Below are 20610 nucleotides of genomic sequence, written 5' to 3' on the forward strand. Positions count from 1 at the left end.
CATGAAAATCTTGATGATATTTTAGGTATATGCGATATTAGGTAATGTGTATTTTTATAGATAAACATAAATAAAAATAAATAGTTTTATGACCGCTTACTGTTTAGTAAAAATACTTGAATTTATTTTATTAATAAATATAAATATAATTTTATTAATAAATAACACGTTTTCGGCTAAATGTTTTTTTTTAATTTTCTACCGATTTATTTCTTTATTGGGTTTTAAAATATTAAAACCCTTTAGATATACCGGGGCGTCTCAAAAGTGGCTCACCCCTATAACTCTTTTATTTTTTTAGATAAAACAACGAGATTTGGTATGTTAGTATATGACATAAATTGGGATTGATTGATTTAGATATTCAATTGTTTTCAGTCACTTCCGGTTTTACCGGAAATGACTACAACTTTTGATTTCTAAATGGCATTCTCGGTATTTTTTTACTTTATTCGATAGAAAATGATACTCTGAATCGAATGTCATATCATATGCCAACTTTTGACATAGCCACTTAAAAACAAATTGTATTTTAAGTTTCAATCTAGAGTGCCATGGATGTGTTAAAAACACTAATTTTTAATCAAGGAGCCTTGGAAAAATAGATTTGATCCTCTAATATTTTAGTGTCTTATCCTGATCGGTTAAAAGATGCCCAAATCGTATTTTTAAATATATCTCAATTTTTTTTCAAATGGAACGGGGGCGGCTCATTAGCATATTTAGAAAAAGCATTTTTTACGAATAATTTGATACCACACATTGGTATTTCGAGTCAAATTGTCGTTATGAGCAGCATATTACAATAATTTCAAATAAACCATATGCGAAATGTCATTCTATTCAGAGTATTATTTTCTATCGAATAAAGTAAAAAAATACCGAGGGTGCTATTTAATAATTAGGGTGCCTAGTTGTAGTCATTTCTGGTGAAACCGGAAGTGATCCAAAACAAATGAATACCTCAATCAATCCCAATTTATGTCATATACTAACATACCAAATCTCGTTGTTTTATTTGAAAAAAATAAAAAAAAAGTTATAGGGGTGAGTCACTTTTGAGACGCTCCCGGTATAGATATTCTACGCTATATAAAAATATGTGCAAAATAATGTCTCGACTTGTTTCAAATTCGTTAAAGTCAATTTCATTTTACCTAATCATTGGATCATTATTCAATAATGATATACCATGTTTTGTATAGCCGACCTCAATAATACTACGTACATTTTTAAAATGATGATTACTGATGATTTATTTGTTTTTTAAAATGCAAAATATCTCTGAGAATATGTAAGAGGATTCCATTCTAAAATTCAACGTTAAGATTCGAATGGTCACAAGCAACATTTCCAAAATGTTTGATAATAGATACATAATAATATATTGTAGATAAAGTTAAATAGTGTTTTATGTCACTGTAAATGTCCGAAATGCGATAAAACCTAGGATAAGCGCGCTAAACCTAGGATTTACCAAAAGCAAGTGGTAAAAGCTCGAAAACTTCTTTATTTTGCTTCCATTTCGGACTTTTACCGGACCCAAAAAGTAAATCTTAGGATAAAAGTACGAATTATTTTTCTTATAGCAACAATATCGACAAATTAAGGATGTCGATATACAAAGACATCTCTGTTTTTGTTTACTTAGGCATTGAAATTTTAACGATTATCGTTTCACGATATCGATTTTAGTAACGTATCAGTCTTATATTTGTTACTGTAAATGTCCGAAATGTGGTAAAACCTAGGATAAGCGCGCTAAACCTAGGATTTACCAAAAACATTAATTAATTAGGTTAGCCTGGTATTTAGAGGGTGTAAATGCATTGGTTAGCTTGGTTATTTGGAGGGTGTTAATGCATTGGTTAGCCTGGTTATTTGGGGGGGGGGGATTAATGCATTGGTTAGGTGGTTATTTGGTGGGGTTGGTTGGTTTTTACTACAACTTGCTTATTCATACTTTTACCAATGCGGTGTGGTAAATCCTAAGATTTACTGTTTGGGTCCGGTAAAAGTCCGAAATGGAAGCAAAATAAATAGTTTTCGGGCTTTTACCACATGGTTTTGGTAAATCCTAGGTTTAGCGCGCTTATCCTAGGTTTTACCGCATTTCGGACATTTACACTAACATTTATATCGTTGTGAAATACCACTGAAACATTAAACATTTTTTATTAATTAAGCAAATGTTTTTAAAAGCCACTAACATAAATTATTATTATTGAAAGCCGGGCATTTCGTTTGGATTTATTGGATTATCGAAAATTATACCAATCATGATTATTACTCATTTTTTTAGAAAATATTTTCGTATCATTTAGGAAATTTAAATCTAGTTCTTTAATTAATTTTGCTGTAAATAGAAATACGCAAACAATTTCCTTTGCTATACGTTCAGTACTAAAATTCTCCCGAGCAAAGACGTATTTTACGTAATGATAGGTAAAAGATAGGCATTATTTTAATTTAAGAGCAAAAAATATGGCTAAACGCGATCGCCATTGAAGAAACGTCATGACAGGAAGTTCCAGCATGCCATCGAAACCAATTAGAAACATTTAGAAATGTAAATTTCGTTTCTGTTCTCTCGGGATCTCTTCAGAATCTATTTCTTCGACGTTATAGTTAATTGAAGAAGATTGTATTGCCTTGTTTGACAAGAGCCACCGGTATGTTACCTGAATAGGTTTCGTTAACTCTAATAGATATAGACAATAAACTCAATTAACTGTATCGATGAGTCCTCTTGGTAAAGCGATCTATACAGGGTGATTTTTAACCTATACGCATAAACTTGGGAAATTATTGCTGACGACAAATAATGACTAATAATGAAAAAAATGTTAGTAAAATATTTTAGATTCTGAAATAATTTGAGTTTTTTTTTCACAAAAATTTTTCAACTTTATCAGTAATGCACATTCAATTTAAGGGAATTTACGTTTTTTGTTTTTACTTCAAATAGTTTGTTATATCCGTAATTAAAAATATTTAGTGCACATTCAATTTAATGGAATTTACGTTTTTTGTTTTTATTTCAAATAGTTTGTTATCTCCGTAAATAAAAATATTTTACCAACTTTTTTTTCCATTATTAGTCATTATTTGTCATCGGCAATAATTTCCCAACTTTATGCGTATGGGTTAAAAATCACCCTGTATAATAGTTAAATTTATATTTTATTTAATCTTGCGAAAATTCTTTGTAGTACATTTAAAAAGACTAGACAAAAAACCGTAGACAAAAAAATGTAATGTATAGCCTGATATTTAATTACAATAACCATTGTATGTTAAACCAAATTGAAATTTAATCCGAAAAGTTATACAGGGTGAGACAAAATTAATATGGAACATTAGTCACTTTTAAAAGCAAGTTACTCCTTTATTTTAAGTAGAACACCCGGTATATTTTTCCGGTGTTCAATAAAGAATTTATTCAAAATATTATTAAGGTTTCCTACCCCTCAGACAAAGATATTGTAATTTTTCCTAGATATTGTAATTTTTATGATTTTGCGTCAGTAAATCTTTATTATTTAAACAATCTAGGGTGGTGGCTATGGCTGTGTGATATACCTTTTGTTAATTTAACAAGAATTAAAGATTGTAGAGTAAAATACTCAAAAGTAATAAAAACATACACGTTTAAAACATATTTTAATTATTACAGAATTAAAACTAGATATAAACCTATAATTATATGACAAAAATTAGCTAGATGAAATCAAATGCTCAAAATGCTTCATTTCCTGTTAACTGCATAAAATAATTGTCTTTTCAAAAGGATCTTTTCATTTTAAAATGCATATGTGGAGTTCTACCTCGAAAAACAGCTACAATAATTTCTCTCTTGTTGTCGACAATAGCTGGTCGAGTTTTGTAAACAACTTGTCTTTAACATATCCCCATAAAAAAAAGCAGACTAGATAAAATCAGGAGCATTTAAGTATTCTATTAATTGGTGAATAGTGAATGCACACTGCATTCATCAACTAATAGAATCATCAATTCTCTCTGATGTAGGATAAGTTTGCATTTTCGGCAAATTTCTGAGATTTTTGTTTTGTTTTAACTGACACAAAATTTTAACTAATTGTTAAAGTTGGACTAATTAGACAGCTATGTTGAAGTAACGTCAGACATATCACAGCCACCTCTAGATTTTATCAAATAATAAAGATCTACTCAGATCAAATCATGTAAATAAAAATATCTAGGAAAATATTTGTTTGAGGGGTAGGCAACCTTAATAGTATTTTGAAGAGATATGAATTCTCCATTGAATATCGGAATAATATACTGAGTGTCACCCTGTACAGCTCGACATTTCGTGGATTTTGAATTGGATTTTATTAACTTCAAAATATATTTCGTTAATATATTTTTTATTAGAAACAATTTACCATTTAAAATTCTTTGCGTCTAAAATAATATGCAATATTCAACTTTTTTTATAGAAAATGTGAGTTGTGTTTATAAAAACAAAAGTTGTTCTTAAACTGTGTTTTGCAAACAAGTTTCAAGCAATCAAATAACGGTGTATAAAATTATTTAGAAAAGAAAATATTTAATAATCAAATTTTCTAAGTGTTTTATTTTTGCTTGTATCTAAATTATAAAAAATCTCATCATTTATTATGATTAATAACGTTAAATTTTAACAAGTCTAAAAAACGTCTGGTTAATTAAAACAGATAATTATAGAGTAAACTCTATTAACCTTAGATTTTTTTCTTTGCTGTTTAAATATTTATCTTTTAATGACTTTGAAACTACATAATATTAGGTATGTGAGATAATGTTGGGAAATAAAAAATAATTTCTTACACATATTCCAATTCAAAAGTAGATGTTTGCATTATTCAAGAGGAAATATAACAAACTCATTATATCTTTATTTAGTTTGTATAGTAAAACTGTTTTGGGCAAGTTTAATGATCTCTAAAAAAGTTCAAGAACGCTTAAACGCAACAGCAACTACTGTTCATGAATTATTAATTTAGCTGTTATATAATTTCGTTTCCTAGTCATTGTTTTACTTATGAATTATACAAAATTTGATTATTTTATTGGTCCAGAAAAAAATAAATAGACAATATAATTTTTGTAAATGTCAGAAATTTTATTTTTTTCGTTATAAATCCACTTTCAACCAGATCTTTTTTGAAGATAATTTTTGAATTTAGTCAAAGTGAAAAAGAATAGTTTTCATAGATTATTTTCATTTTATACAGGCTGTTTCAAAAAACATTTGCCATATCTAGTGAAGAGATTCTTCACGCAAAAATCAGATTAATTTTTTATAGCAACATAGGCCCAATTCTACTTTTTTACATAGCTACTGGTGGTTAAAGTCATATATGTTTTTTATTAATTATAATTTTCTTCCAAGTTCTTTTAGTGATTCGTAATAAAATTTTAACGGTAAAAGTAAGTGCTGCATAATTTAATATTTAACGCTAAATTTTAATGCTACATATTTTAATATTTCAATGATAACCCATATGCACGTCCCTGGTGAATCTGACACTTTTTAACATTAAAATAACTATAGTAACTTTTACTTTAAAAATTTTATTCGAATCGCCAAAACACTTGGAAGAGAATTATAATAAATCGAAAAGAAATAAGAAGTTAACCCCCTGTAACTACGAAACAACGCAGAATCGGACAAAATATAAAAATAAATCTTATTTTTATCTCCTCACGAAATCTGGCACATCTTGTTGAAACGCACTGTATATTATGAAAAACTTTTATTTTTATTGAATCATATTAATAATACATACATTATACATATTGTATAACCCATTGCAACTCCTGAAACACTAATTCACCACATAGCCTAAGAGCTGACGACATATTTAGAGAACATATTTTAGGCAAGTTAGAATAACTAAAAATGTATAGTTTATTAACTTGTGAACCCAGAATCCTAAGTCTGGCTGGGGGGTTGTGGGTATTTCGCTACTGTGCAACCCATAACATTTGCAAAAAAATAAATCCAAAAAACATTCTTTAGCCAACTTGAATCCCGTCGGGTCTTAATAAACTATCTTTCTCGCGCTTATAGATACTCATAAGACTTTTTTGTCGCGCTCATATAAAATCTTTATTAGCGTCTGGCAAGTATTAAATCCCATTGAATTCGTCTGGCAATTAACACATATTTTTTAATATCATCTAATAAACACGCTGTAAAAATTTTAGAATGCCTAAAGTATGTTTTCCAGGTATAATAATTAAACATATTTGGAATGGTCTTGTTACACTTTAAACCCGAAAAAAAAGTCTGGCACACTTATTTCTAGGTTAAATAGATACTAAAATTTAAGAATAAACAAATTTCAAGTTGCCTAAAGAATGTTTTTTGGATTTATTTTTTTGCAAATGTGATGGGTTGCGCAGTAGCGAAATACCCCCAGCCCCCCAGCCAGACTTAGGATTCTGGGTTCACACGTTATTAAACTTTATTTTTTTTTGTTATTCTAACTTGCCTAAAATATGTTCTTTAAATATGTCGCCAGCTCTCCGGCTAACAATATATCAAAACACTTTACTTTTAACACTGGTTCGGTTGTAATACACAAGGTTGCACCAAACTCTATTCTATAGAAACAAGTTATTCTATTCTTTACCAGTATCTTGTACTCTAATGCAAAGCTTGCAATGCTTCTATATGTAATAAATTGTATATACAGTATAGGTTTGGTGCATTTCAGTTTATTTCAACAAATTCCGACCGCAGCGCTTCAACGACAAAAATCGGAAATTATCAGTACTTATTTCACGCCGCCCTCATGTTTATCGCATTAAAGTAATATTGAAATCGTGGTTTTGTAATCGTGGAATCATTTAAGTATTTTAGTTTCTTGCTAATGCAGTTATTGAGACTATAAAACACCCAGGTATGAGGTTTGTGTGATGTAACGCTGTTTCGGGTAGTCTAAAATTAAGTGAAAAAGAATTCGAACTAGGTGTCGCCGTCGTGTTGTGTTGTGACAGTTTCAAATGTTAATAAAATTGCCCAAAAATGTTAAAGCGTAAAGGAGGGCGTAATTAGGGCGTTGTTGGGTGCAATAACATTCAATAACTCAACTTTTCCGGATATTTAACTCTCCCGAAGTTTCTCACACGATTTGGTCAAAAGCAAAAATGGATTGAAGCAGTTAGCAGAAGCAATTTTTAGTTAAAAAACATATCTTCATAATATGGCCACATAGGCAGTAGATTAAATTTACAAGAAAGAAAACCCAGAAAAAATCCAGCCATACATATATAATTTTTTTTAATTTTCAAAGTGAAATATCCCGATTATTTTGGACTTGGAAAACGCTAATGAGGAAATATGTTTTTTTTATCAAGATCTACTAGTCCTAAAAACATTTACAGTTATTTAAGACTCACCCTGAATATGTGTATATTATTACCATGTAAAATATAACACCATAAAACAAATTCGGTAGAGGCTTTATAGGAATTATTTTTATGTCATAATTAAGGCACGGTAAAAATTAATTTAAAGTATATTTTGAATTTTATATTTCGTTTTGGAAGAAAATATACATTTCTCAATCAAGCAGCAAGTTTTGCATTTTTCCTCAATATTTTATTATATTTGAACCTGGACCAGTAATTATGTTCATAGTAAATACCTATACATATTGGCGACAATGATACGGTGTGGTCTATTCTGTCCGTAAGTAAGAGGTAAATTTATATTGAATTTTCCCGTTTTGCGAACGCCAGACTGTCCATGTCCATTATAAGGATGGTGCGTTATTTAGAGGTGTAAATATTAAGAAAATTGTATTGTATAATTTCGTGAAAATAAAATCTTCCACGACACGACTGCCTACTACCACTGAATTCAGTTTCATCTCTGATTAACATTAACTTTCATTTAATTTACCAATTATTTAAGTTTATATCCTCATTATTAATGGAACATATAATTAGTCTTCTTTTCTTCTTAAATCTAGATTATCTTATGGCATACATACTTATTCTATTTATCATCAGGAATTTTAATTTTTTATTATTAATATAATTTTCTTTTATTTCTAGTGATTTCTTTGATTCGGCTAGTACCATACTAAAAAACAAGGAAACCAAATCCAAGAAAGATGGCCAGTATAACTTTTTGGAAGATATTATTAGCAAGGTAATACAAGATAACCTAATTACTAACATGCTTGTGAAAGGAAATAAATAGATTATGTTATTATAGACTACATTGTTCTACTTAACTCGAACATAAATAATTACTCTAAAGACACTTTTAAAACTCGTAAATTTTCACTTTTGCTGGTAGATTTAAAAGAAAAAAAAACACCACTTCTTTTTAGAACTACATGTAACATAGCAGCTTTCTTCTCAGTTTAATTTGTTTTCTGTTTAACCTAGATTGACATTCTGGTCTTATATGATAGCAAGTAATTTCACTGCATGTTAATATACGATTATTGTTAGTAAGTAATAAAAAATAGGAAATGCATAAAATCGATGTGCATGGTATTTAATTTAAGAGAAAGTTATTAAATTACATAGTAAACTACATCAAATTAAAAATAAATCATCTTTTTTAAAAAAATTCAAATTACCTAATTTATGTTATTTTTTAAAACTTATTTTTATTTTCTTTCAAAAAAATATTTTTATTTTATTGTAGTCCAGTCAAATTTGGTACCCCATATTAAAAACTACGAAAAATCTTTATTTATTAATATTTTATTTTTTTAGTTTCACCTTTATCATCCACCTTCCAAATTAATATTGTTAATTTTAAATTATATTTTTTGTAAATTTTACGAATATTTTAACCATTTCCTGTATATTAACTTATATATTATTAAGTTATTTTTGATACTAATAGTTAAACTTCTAGTTACGTAATCGAGGGCGCGATTTTTAAATTCATTGTTGCCAACCATGGACATATTCGACGCCGGGCTGACTAACTAAAATTTAAATATCATGCTGGGGATTCAGGTGGTATTCATTTATTTATTTATTACTTGACAGTGTCATTCGTTTTGACACTTTAGTTTTGTATTACTTGTTTTTGGTTTAAATAAATAGTGTTGTGATACTTCGTTCAGTAACAGTTTAGCAGTCGTACGAGAAGGTTGTGTTACCGATCGTGCGTTTTGTCTGCCGGTTATTGAACGTTTTGTTTTGTTTTGATTTGACTTGTTTTTGTTCCTGACCCGAAATCAACTCAAAGTTCACTGTTCGTTTAAACTTGACTTTGTTTACGTGTGTTAGTTTTTTGCAACATTAATTGATAATTTTTTCGCCGTACTTGTTACCGCTGTGCGTGAGTTTTAAGCTTGTTTATACTTCCGAATTTTATTCAGCTGTCATCGACTTTTATTAATATTATTAATCATTTACATTATTATGGCTGAATTTAAGTGCGACTCTTGTCAAAAATCCAAAAGGACAGTTATAAGGTTCGCTGTAGTGGAGAGTGTCGAAGAAGTTTTTGTATGACCTGTACAGGACTGGATAAGGCAACAACAAAGGTGCTATGTCAACAAAAAGTACCACAACGTTAGATTTTTCTGCACTGTCTGCGATTCTCCTACATTAAAATATGTTCATGATAGAATTACACAGCTTCAAGAATGCCAGGTCCAACCAGAAATCATCGAAGCACTAGGATTCTGTTTAAAAAAAAATATTGACATTTTTCCAGTCATAACTGAAATGTATGACATGCTGAGTGACCACGATTCCAAGTGGAAAATTTTACTCAAGAAAATTGATGAGGATATCAGATTCCACACAAGAATCCTTATTTAAGTCCATAAATGAGATAAAGCAAGACACCTTCAATTTATCATCAATTTTAATGGACAACCATGATGGGTCTGTTAAAGTCCAAGTTCATGACCCATCTAAGGAAGAAATGGCGAAGGAAATGGCTGACCTTAGGCAGAGCGTTAAACAAATGTCGCTCACATTGGAAAAGCTTGTTACAAGGGATAAGACCTGTACAGATCATAATATGCAGCGGAAAAAATCCATTTCAACGCAGACGGGCCCTATAGATCACCAAAATAGTACTTTAGATAGTACTTTAGCTTTTATAGATTCGCCAAAAAAAATAGTTTCACCCAAAATAGTGTCATCGCAACCTCCTAAGGCCGCCATAAGAGAAGACTGGAATTATGTGGTGGTGTCCAGAATTCCACCTCCTTACACAGCGAATCAACTTGCGCACTATGTTAAAGAAAAACTAGGAACCACCGACTTCATCAGATGCTTTCCAATGCTGAAAAATAAGGACAGTTCCCATTCCGATTTCAAAATTGGAGTGCAAAAGAGGTGTCACTTGGTGCAGCTTAAGGACATAAATATGTGGCCGCCGGGAACCATAATAGATTCAACCTCAACATCCTTAAGCCAAGCTTCGTTTACTTCTTCGGTTGAACCTGCTCAAAATCTCAAAATAAACATCATTGAGAACCGCAAGCTACCTCACCTACTTGACCCACCACTGGCAACTATGCCAAGGGAGGTAAGAACTATTAAGATTGGGTCTGACAGGGAGGCTATAGCTGCTTGCAAGTCCCTGGCGATGGAAAATCCAGAAATTATTGTGCAGGGAAGTGCGAAGAGAGATGGTTTGGCAGTTATGGACCCGATGACCCCACCTATAGTACGGCTGTCTCAGGACTCAGATGCGGTAAATGGACGTTACGTGTTGGCCAGGTTGAGGGACCCCTCCATTTTGAAATCTCTTAGGCTATTCCTTGCCTATCTTCACGACCAACCATCCAGTGTGTGTTTTGAAGGACACACTAGTACCAGCATCAAATTGATGCTTGCATCAGAAGGGCTACCTAGTGACCTGGAGTCCTTGCGTAAGTTGTACTACCGCTTCCACAACGCCTATGGTATTGGTTCAACTGAAGTTGATGCAGATCTTTCAGCTTTCAGGTCATTCTTTTCTGCGGAGAGCCTTCTACGACTTCAAAAAATTAGGGAAAGTCATGGCAAATATTATTCCAGTGGTTCCCCAAATAAGAGTAAAAATTTTTAGTTGAATTGACGCGAACAGAGGATCAAGCACCCTCTGAAGAATTAAGCGATAGCAAGCTTGGTCTATTCCTTATTAATATTCAGTCCTTAAGACATAAAACAGATGAATTATATCTTTTACTAGAAGAACTTGAATTTCCAGATATCATTGCCATAACTGAGCACTGGTTGAATTTTGATGAGCCTGTGTTTATTAAAAATTATACCACAGTAGCCAGATTTGATAGAACAAATTTTTCTCATGGAGGTACTATGATAATGTCTTTAAACAACGACTTTTCCGAGGTAACTAGGTACAATGATTTGTTATCTGAAAAAGTATTCGAATTTTCCATTGTCCACCATAATGCTTATGACCTTTACATTATTTGTATTTATAGAACACCTGACTCTGACGTGCAATTATTCTGTCATAATCTACTAAGCTTGCTTGAGTCCCTGCCCTTGAAAAAGCAAATTAATTTTGTGTGGTGATCTTAATATTGACTTTCTTAGTGTATGTGCTGCTCAGGAGTTTCTTCAGTCCATTTTTTGATTCTTTTGGAATGGTCATGCATGTAGGCTCACCTACCAGAATATCCAATACCAGTTCTAGTACTATAGACTATGTTGTGTCATCTTTTGATCCTAACTCCATCGCCTGCAAAGTCTTTAGCTCGGGTCTCTCTGATCATGAAGCAGTTTTAACTGAATTTTCGATAAAGTCCAAAATCAAAAATGCCCCTCGTAAATTATGCCGTATTTTTTCAGAAAAGAATGCTCAAAAGTTCGGTCACTTATGTAAAACAACCAACTGGGATACTAGCTCTTATGATGTCGACACCGAATTTTCTATTTTCGTAAAAACATTAACCAGTCTAGCGTTCAAATCCTTTCCTCTTAGGCCTATAAAAAATAAGCATAATAAACCTTGGACCACTAAAGGTCTACGCATATCTTCTAAAAACATGCGTTCATTACCTCACTTAAAAAAATTCTCAGACAGTCTCTTCTTCCACAATTACGTAAAACTATACAGAAAAATTTATCATAAGACTATAAGAGCCGCTAAGGACCTTTATTATAATAGGAGAATAGTCAATTCTGGTAATGTTGCTAAGGAAACATGGTCTATTGTGAATGAGTTGAGAAACAAAGCTTCTTCGTCTAGCAATATCTCTACCTCGCCTGAGAACCTTAACGATTACTTTGTAAATGTAGCGAAAAACTTAACTAATACTATATGTCCTCCTCATGATCCACTTTCTTATCTCTCTAATGATAATGTAAACTTACACAGTTTCTTTTTTTCGCCCGTAGTTCTTGAAGAGCTTCGCAGTACAATTAATACCATCAAAAATAAATCCTCTTCTGGGACCGACGGGCTAACTTTAAAAATGTTTTCGAATCTGCCAGAAAGCACTCTGAATCACCTAACAACTTTAATAAACATGTCGTTCCAAAATGGTATTTTTCCAAAATGTCTTAAGACGGCAATAATCATTCCACTGCACAAAGGAGGAGACAAAGAAGAAGCTTCTAACTATCGCCCAATTGCACTCCTTCCAACGCTATCTAAGATCATAGAAAGGTTGGTTAAAAGCAGGCTGGTATCTTTTCTGTTTAAGTACAAAATACTTACTGAATATCAATTTGGATTTCTAAGCAACAAGTCCACAAATGACGCTATGTTTCCCCCCTTAATAAAGTTTACTCCAGCCTAAACAACCATCATTCTACAGCAACAATTTTCTGTGATTTTTCTAAGGCGTTCGATTGTGTAAATCATGAGATCCTAATTAATAAACTGCAGCACTATGGGTTCAGGGGATCATCTCTCGAATGGTTTAAGTCGTATCTGAGCAACAGAAGTCAACTTGTGAGGGTGGATACCACGTTGTCTTCTAGCAAGCCAATAGAATGTGGAGTACCACAAGGCTCAGTACTAGGCCCTATTTTGTTTCTTCTTTTTATTAACGACATTGCTAACATAAACATCAGTGGCAAAATATGTCTTTTTGCGGACGACACTAGCTTCACTTGGAGCAACAAGGACATCGCGGCACTTCATAGGATTATATCAAATGACTTAATCACCATTAAATCTTGGTGCGATTCGAACCTCCTGAGTCTCAACATTTCTAAAACTAAGGCTTTGTCGTATAAAAACTCGTTGCAGCCTTTTGTACTTGACAACACCACCATTGACGTCGTAAAATCCGTAAAATTCTTAGGGCTTGTTGTGGACAATTCTCTGAAATGGGACATACATATCGAAGCTTTGTCGAAAAAATTGAGCTCTGCCTGTTTTGCATTAAGGTCTGTTTCTAAGGAGCTTAACTTGTCAGTGGCTAGAACTGTTTATTATGCACTTTTTGAGTCGCACCTCAGGTATGCCCTTCCATTCTGGGGTACGTGTTGTGCGGCTCAATTTGATTACCGCATTTTCAAGCTCCAGAAGAGCTGTTCGATATTCACTGGGACTAAACAGCAGAACTCATTGCCAGGCTTTTTTAGAGAATTAAAAATATTGACTCTTCCTTCCTTATTTATATTTGAATCCGTTTGCCTAATACGTAAACATGTATCAGCTTCTCAAGTAAGGCCATCTCACACTTATCCACTCAGGAACGCGGAGCAAGATCTTTATCTACCTACCCCACGCTCAGAGTTAGTTAAAAGTTCAATATTATACAACTCGAAAAAAATGCACAATCACCTGTCATTTGAAATCAAATCCATAACATCACTTTTTTCATTTCGCAAAGCATTGAACTCTTATTTACTAGACAAGGCTTTCTACGCCGTAAATGAATTATATTTGAATTGAAAATCGAATTTGATCTTGAAAACACTGGTCTAATGTTTGCTATTGCTATATTTACTAATGACATCGAAATTAATTTATTTAGAGGTCATTGATATTTTGCTATAAACTGGCTAAATATTTTGAATATTATTTTAATTTTTTTTGTTCTTTGACATTGTAAACATTTATATATGTTTATTTTAACAATAAGACTGACAATATTATTTGTATAATGTTTTGTATTATCTTTTGTTTGTTTGTTTGTGTACCTTGTTATTTTTTACTTTGTTTGTTAGTTTACCTTTGTCCACAAATTGAAAAATTTTTTGACAATAAAGGCATTTATTTATTTATTTATTTATTTACTTTAAGCTTAAAAATGTTTACTAGCAGACCTTGCAGTCGAACATTGTCCTTTTTAGAACCTCTTTTAGTGCGAAGTGTACAGGGTGGGTCAAATTCGACGCTTTTAAATGGAAACACCCTTTTCTATAGGAGATAGGCAAAAACTAATATCGGTGTCTGGAGCTCAATTTTTATCAAAAACATGATGGTGGAAACCGCACATCAATATCTGTTACCGTTTCGGAGTTACGGGGTGTTTTTCAAAAATGTGCATTTTTAACAAATCGCTGTAACTTTTTTGCTATGGAAAATTTTGTATTTCCATGAAAACATTTCCAAAGCACCTTTTTACCTAGAATTTAATGGGTGTAATTAAGTATAATATTTTTAAAATTAATAATTTAAGAGTTATCAACAGAAAAATTGATTTTTTATTTGGGACACCCTCTATATTTTTAATTAACTGAAAAGAATTTAAAATTACCTTTCCAAAAATATAGCACACTTGATATTTTGTTATAATCCCCTTCGAAATACAGAATTTTTAAAAGTTCGCCACTTTTAACTAGTAGGCTTTGGACCCCTTATTGATGATATTCCCTTAATGGAACTCGAAAACATATTTTTCCAGCAAGACAACGCACCGCCTCAGAACGCTGAAGTTATCAGCAAATTTTTGCAGCCAATTTCAAGAATATTTGAATAACTAACCAAGATCCCAGCCGTTGGCCGTCGAGGCCGCCTGACTTAGTGCCCATGAATTAGATTGGATATATTTGCGGAAGAATAAAGGTTCCTTATTCTTCCGTATATCTACACAAGGATTAGAAATACTTAGCAGTTATGAGAGGGTATCTTTCACTCCCTCTGAGTTAATGAATTCTGCGAGAAATGTTCAAAAACTGCCCCGTTTGTCCATAACAGAAGACTGTCGATATGTCGAACACTTGTAGCAAAATCTCATGTCTTAGTTTGCTATTTATTTTTATTGTTATTAGATATAGTTGAAATGTGTTGATGTTGGTTAAATATATTTTAAATTGTTATAAAATTCTGCATCTCTCATAGCAAATATTATTTTCGTTTTAATTGATGCTCACAGCTAGATTTTTTTTGCATTACAGCCGGTGCCGTTCAAAGCCTACTTATTTAAAGCGGGCGAATTTTTATATACTCTATATATCTCGAAGAGGAATCGAGCAAAATATCAAGTGTGTTATATTTTTGGAAAGGTAATTTTAAATTATTTTCAATAAATTAAAAATATACAGGGTGTCCCATATAAAGAATCAAATTTTCTGTTGATAATTCTTAAATTATTAATTTTAAAAAAATTATAATTAAACCATTAAATTCTACGTAAAAAGGTGCTTTGGAAATGTTTTCATAGAAATACAAAATTTTCAATAGCAAAAAAGTTACAGTGATTTGTTAAAAATGCACATTTTTGAAAAACACCCTGTAACTCCGAAATGGTAACAGATATTGATGTGCGGTTTTCACCATCATGCTTTTGATGAAAATTGAGCTCCAGACACCGATATTAGTTTTCGTCTATCTCCTATAGAAAAGGGTGTTTCCCTTTAAAAGCGACGAATTTGACCCACCCTGTACAAGATAGCTTAGTAGCCGTAAAAAACTCATCGCAACTTTATTAGAATATTTTGAAGGGGAAAGCGGTAGTAATGGCCCTTGATGTATCTTCAATAAGAAGGTGAGTTGATGTAAATGAAAAGTGTTTATATATTTATAATTAATTTATTTTTGTTTTCTAAAATATTTCGATTAAAAGAAAAAATGTAAAAGTGGGCAACGTTCTGCCGATTAAGCTTAATCACGTTAAAAATAAAAATAAATTAATTATAAATATATAAAAACTTTTTATTTACATCAACAAAACTCGCCTTCTTAACAGTATTTAAGGGATATAAAGGATAGTGAATAGAAAAAACCGCTATCCCGTTCAAAATATTATAATAAATTTGTGATGAGTTTTTTTTAGTCCGCCCGGCGCCGAATATGTTCACGGTTGGCAAAAATGAATTTATAAATCTCGTCCTCGCGCGAATTTACAAATCGCGCCTCCGTAACTAAAAGTTAAATTGATATCAAATATGTAATTTGATAGGTATACAAAGTACCGTAGCTGTGATGGTATACCCCCTTAATTTTGGTTTTTAGTTAGGAAAATAGCTGACTGACTTACCTAATTTTACTTCTCTCTAATAATTAGCAGTCCTATTTAATGGAAGCTATTTTGCAGATACCAAAGTTTACTAAATACCGGGCGTTTCTCAAAAGTGGCTCACCCTTTTTTATTTCTTCAGATAAAAAATGATATTTGTTATGTTAGTATATGACATAAATTAAGACTGATTGATGTATTCAATTGTTTTCGGGCACTTCCTGTTTCACCGGGAACTTATGATTTTTAAATTGCACCCTCGGTATTTTTTTACTTTCATCATCATCATTTTCAGCTTATTCAGCCATTTACAATTATGGTGTAGCCTCCTTCACATATTTAGATACTCTCTTTGTAGTTGGGCCCATTGGTTGTCTATTGTTAGCTATACGGACCCAAGTTATCGCTGCTTCCTCTAGATCTCTTAATTCCTCATGGATACCATGCTGTAATTTTTGTTGTCCATATGTCCATCATCCGTTCTTCTTACCAGGTATCCGCTCATTTTCACTTGAGGGATTTGATTCTGCGGATGACCATCTGATACTTTCTGATCTATTATTTTACAGCCTCTCTTGGTTATTCCCAACATATTTTATTCCATTGAGCGTTGTGCGACCTGCAGTTTCCTTTTAATGTCCGTTTTAAGTGTCCAAGTTTCGCATGCATATGTCATGACTGGTAGTACTCATTTGTAGAATGTTTTCTTCTTTAGATAAAGTGGCATTCATTTGAATATGATTGAGTGTCTTCCATAAGTACTCCATGGAGTTCTCCATACCCCATTAATTTCTGGTAGTAGGGATCTCGAGCTGAGTACTATTAGTTGCCCTAAATATACTCACCGGCAAAAAAACCTACCACTAAAAACTAGTCCCAATTTCAAAATTGGATTTCTCGCGAACCACTCATTAGATTTTGATGATTTTTTTTTAAAATTGTAAACTAATTCCTTCTTAACGGATGCTATGTCAGACATTTTCATTCTGAATTTATTTTGACCATATACAGGGCACAACAATAAGACGAAGTTTTTTGCCCGAACTGTGTAACCCCCTGTAGGGTAGAGCAGCTGTACTAGCTATTGCTAAATCAAAACACATTGTAGCCTCATCTTTTGTGAGCATTTTATTTTTTTAATCACGACATTATCTCCCTTTTTATTGGCTGCTTTAAAACGAACGTCTCGGAAAAATGCTTCGCAGGCGGAAAGTTTTATGTATAAATAATCAAGGCGACATAGGCGAAAACGAATTTATGAGTATTTGCAATATGACAACAACGGTTGTCGAATTAAAAAAATGCCATTATCTGTGACGAATGTTGCTCGTATTGTGGCTTGAATTGAGGATGGCCGAAGTCAACATTATGTGTCCGATACCCTGGGCATACCTCGAACAACAGTCCAGGATGCCTGGAATCGGTATATGGAAACGAGAAATTTCACCAGGCGAGTGGGTTACGGAAGAAAATGGAAGACAAATGCAATTGACGACCGCTTTAATGTCCTGAATATTTTACGAAATCGTAGAATTACAGCGTTTCAGAATCAGCATCTGCTACTAGCCGTGCGTAGAACTCAAATCAGTGAGAGAATAATCCAACGAAGACTAAAAGAAAACAGCTTGTCTGCAAGGAGGCCTGCCACAGGACCCCATCTACTTCCAAGACATCGTCGACCACGTCTTCAGTTTGAGCGTCTACATGTGAGTTGGTTTGGTCGCGGTTTTGCCTGCAAAGCATTTTTTCGAGACGTTTGTTTTAAAGCAACGTATCCAATACAAACAGAGATAATGTCGTGATTAAAAAAACAAAACGCTCACAAAAGATGAGGCTACAATGTGATTTAATTTAGCAATAGCTACTACAACTGCTGCACCCTACAGAGTGTCACAAAGTTCGAGCAAAAAACCTCGTCGTATTGTTGTGTCTTGTATATGCTGAAAATAAAGTCGGAATAAAAATTTCTGACGTAGCATCCGTTAAGAAGGAATTAATTTACAATTTAAAAAAAAATCGTCAAAATCTAATGAGTGGTTCGCGAAAAATCCAACTCTGAAATTGGGACTAGTTTTTAGCGGTCGGTTTTTTTTGCCGGTGAGATATGTTACGCTCAATAGTCGAATTTGGGCAATGCCCGAAAAAAATACGCAAATCTAGTTTTGAGCAAGGAATATTTCCCAAACCCGAAAAACCAACTAACCAATGAATTAACACCCTCCAAATCACCACGCTAACCAACTCGCCAAATAACTAAACCAATCCAACTAAAAAGAGTCAAACCAATGCAATCAAATCACACTATAAGCAAAAAAAAATAATCGAATAAAATAAATTTTTCGGGTTTGGGAAATATTCCTTGCTCATAACTAGATTTGCGTATTTTTTTGGGGATTGCCCGAATTCGACTATTGAGCGTAGTATATATTATATTCTTTTACTATTTCCAGTGTTGTGTTACATATATATGTACTGGGATGTCTTTTCTGTCTACCAGTTCGTTGTACATTACTTTAGTTTTTGCTGAATTCATTTTAAGACCTACTTTATTGCTGGCTGTATTTAGTTCGTTAATATGTTCTTGTAGTTCTTGGGGACTATTGGCAATTAAGACTATGTCATCAGCGAATCTTAAATGGTTAAGTTATTTTTCATCTATTTTTAATCCTTTGTTGGTCCAGTCGAGTTGACGGAAGATTTCTTCTAATGTTGCTATAATGAGATTTGGGGATATTGCGTCTCCCTCTCGTACTCTTTCGCCAGTTGGGAACTCTGGGGTTGATACTGTCAATAGAACGACATTTTAACTTTTGACATTTTTGCTTAAAAAAATCGCGTTTTAAATTTCAATCCAGAATGTTAAAAAATGTGCGTGTTAAAAACACTTAGTTTTAATCAAGAGCCTTGGAAAAATAGATTTGATCATCTAATGTTTTTAGTGCTTTTTCCAGGACGGTTAAAAGATACTCAATTCGTATTTTTAATCGAATCTCAATTTTTTCAAATGGAACGAAGGTGGCTCATTAGCATATTTGGAAAAAGCATTTTTTTACGAATAATTCGATACCACACATTTGGTATTTCGAGTCCAATTGTCGTTAAGAACCGCATGATACAATTTCAAATAAACCATATGTGAAAATATCAGAAGTTGACATATATGATATGTCATTCTAGTCCGAGTGTAACGTTCTAGCGAATAAAGTAAAAATATACCGAGGGTGTCATTCAAAAATTAAAAGTTGTATTTATTTTCGGTAAACGGGAAGTGACCGCAAACAATTGAACGTCAATCAATCCTGATTTATGTCATATTACACTAACCTACCAAATCTCGTTTTTTTTAACTAAGAAAAATAATAAAAGTTATAGAGGTGAGCCACTTTTGAGAAACACCCGGTATATAAAGTAAATTTTGCCGATATTGCATATCTTACGAAAATAAACATTTTTAGGACAAACAACGTCCCCCGATTTATAATCCTGAAGACTACGCCATAATGTTGAAGAAATGGGGCAAAAAATCGTCAAACGGTGGCCTCATGTCTTTATACTCGAACTCGAGCACCTCGGACGTGGAAAGTACAAGGTCCCAAGGGAATGCGTTTCGAGATTACAGAAACCCAATGTTGGCATCGGCTGGATCGGAAATGACTCTGAGGCAATTTGGAACGGTTTCTGAGTTGCTTGCCAAATTAAAATCGGACATGAAACTAGCATTTCCCAGGTAAGTAAAAATGTTCCTGAAAAATATTTGTATATCCACATTCATCACTGAGACAGTAAAATTGCAATATTTTTGTGCGCACATATTGTCCTAATAAATAACAAAATAAAAACAAATTTCAGGAAAACCCGTTTACCAATCATATTGTCCATAAAAATAATCAAAATATATATATTTTTTTCCAAGGCTGTAATTTGTTCGGGGAGCTTTTAAGGCACATGTTCATACGAACTATTAATTTTACATTTACCTGTAAAATCACTCACCGAAAATAGGTACACTATTTTTTCGACACCCTGTATTTGAAAAGGTCTCTGTTTTGTTTCCACAATTTTGGATAAGTATGGATATGTCATTCAAGTGAAGAATAAACAGGTTCAAAGCTGTATTATATCAGCTACATTATACCACCATACAAATGACCCGTTGTCAATAATCTCAATGTTATTGCTAATTAATGGGGTAGATTTGGGTCCAGATGAAATGCGTTCACAGGTTTAGTACCAGGAA

General features: G+C 32.6%; 1 protein-coding gene across 1 annotated transcript in view; it reads left to right on the top strand.

Annotated features, from left to right (window-relative positions):
• Positions 1 to 20610, top strand: part of LOC115874313 — a 103268-nt gene that overhangs the window by 65713 nt on the left and 16945 nt on the right. The window contains exons 2-3 of the mRNA XM_030889418.1: positions 8074 to 8170; positions 19829 to 20100. Coding sequence (XP_030745278.1) covers positions 8074 to 8170; positions 19829 to 20100 — 369 coding nt within the window. The remainder of the gene's footprint in view (positions 1 to 8073; positions 8171 to 19828; positions 20101 to 20610) is intronic.

Source organism: Sitophilus oryzae, unplaced genomic scaffold (genome assembly GCF_002938485.1).
Source record: "Sitophilus oryzae breed Bouriz unplaced genomic scaffold, Soryzae_2.0 scaffold_1274_pilon_pilon, whole genome shotgun sequence".
Lineage (NCBI taxonomy): Eukaryota > Metazoa > Arthropoda > Insecta > Coleoptera > Curculionidae > Sitophilus > Sitophilus oryzae.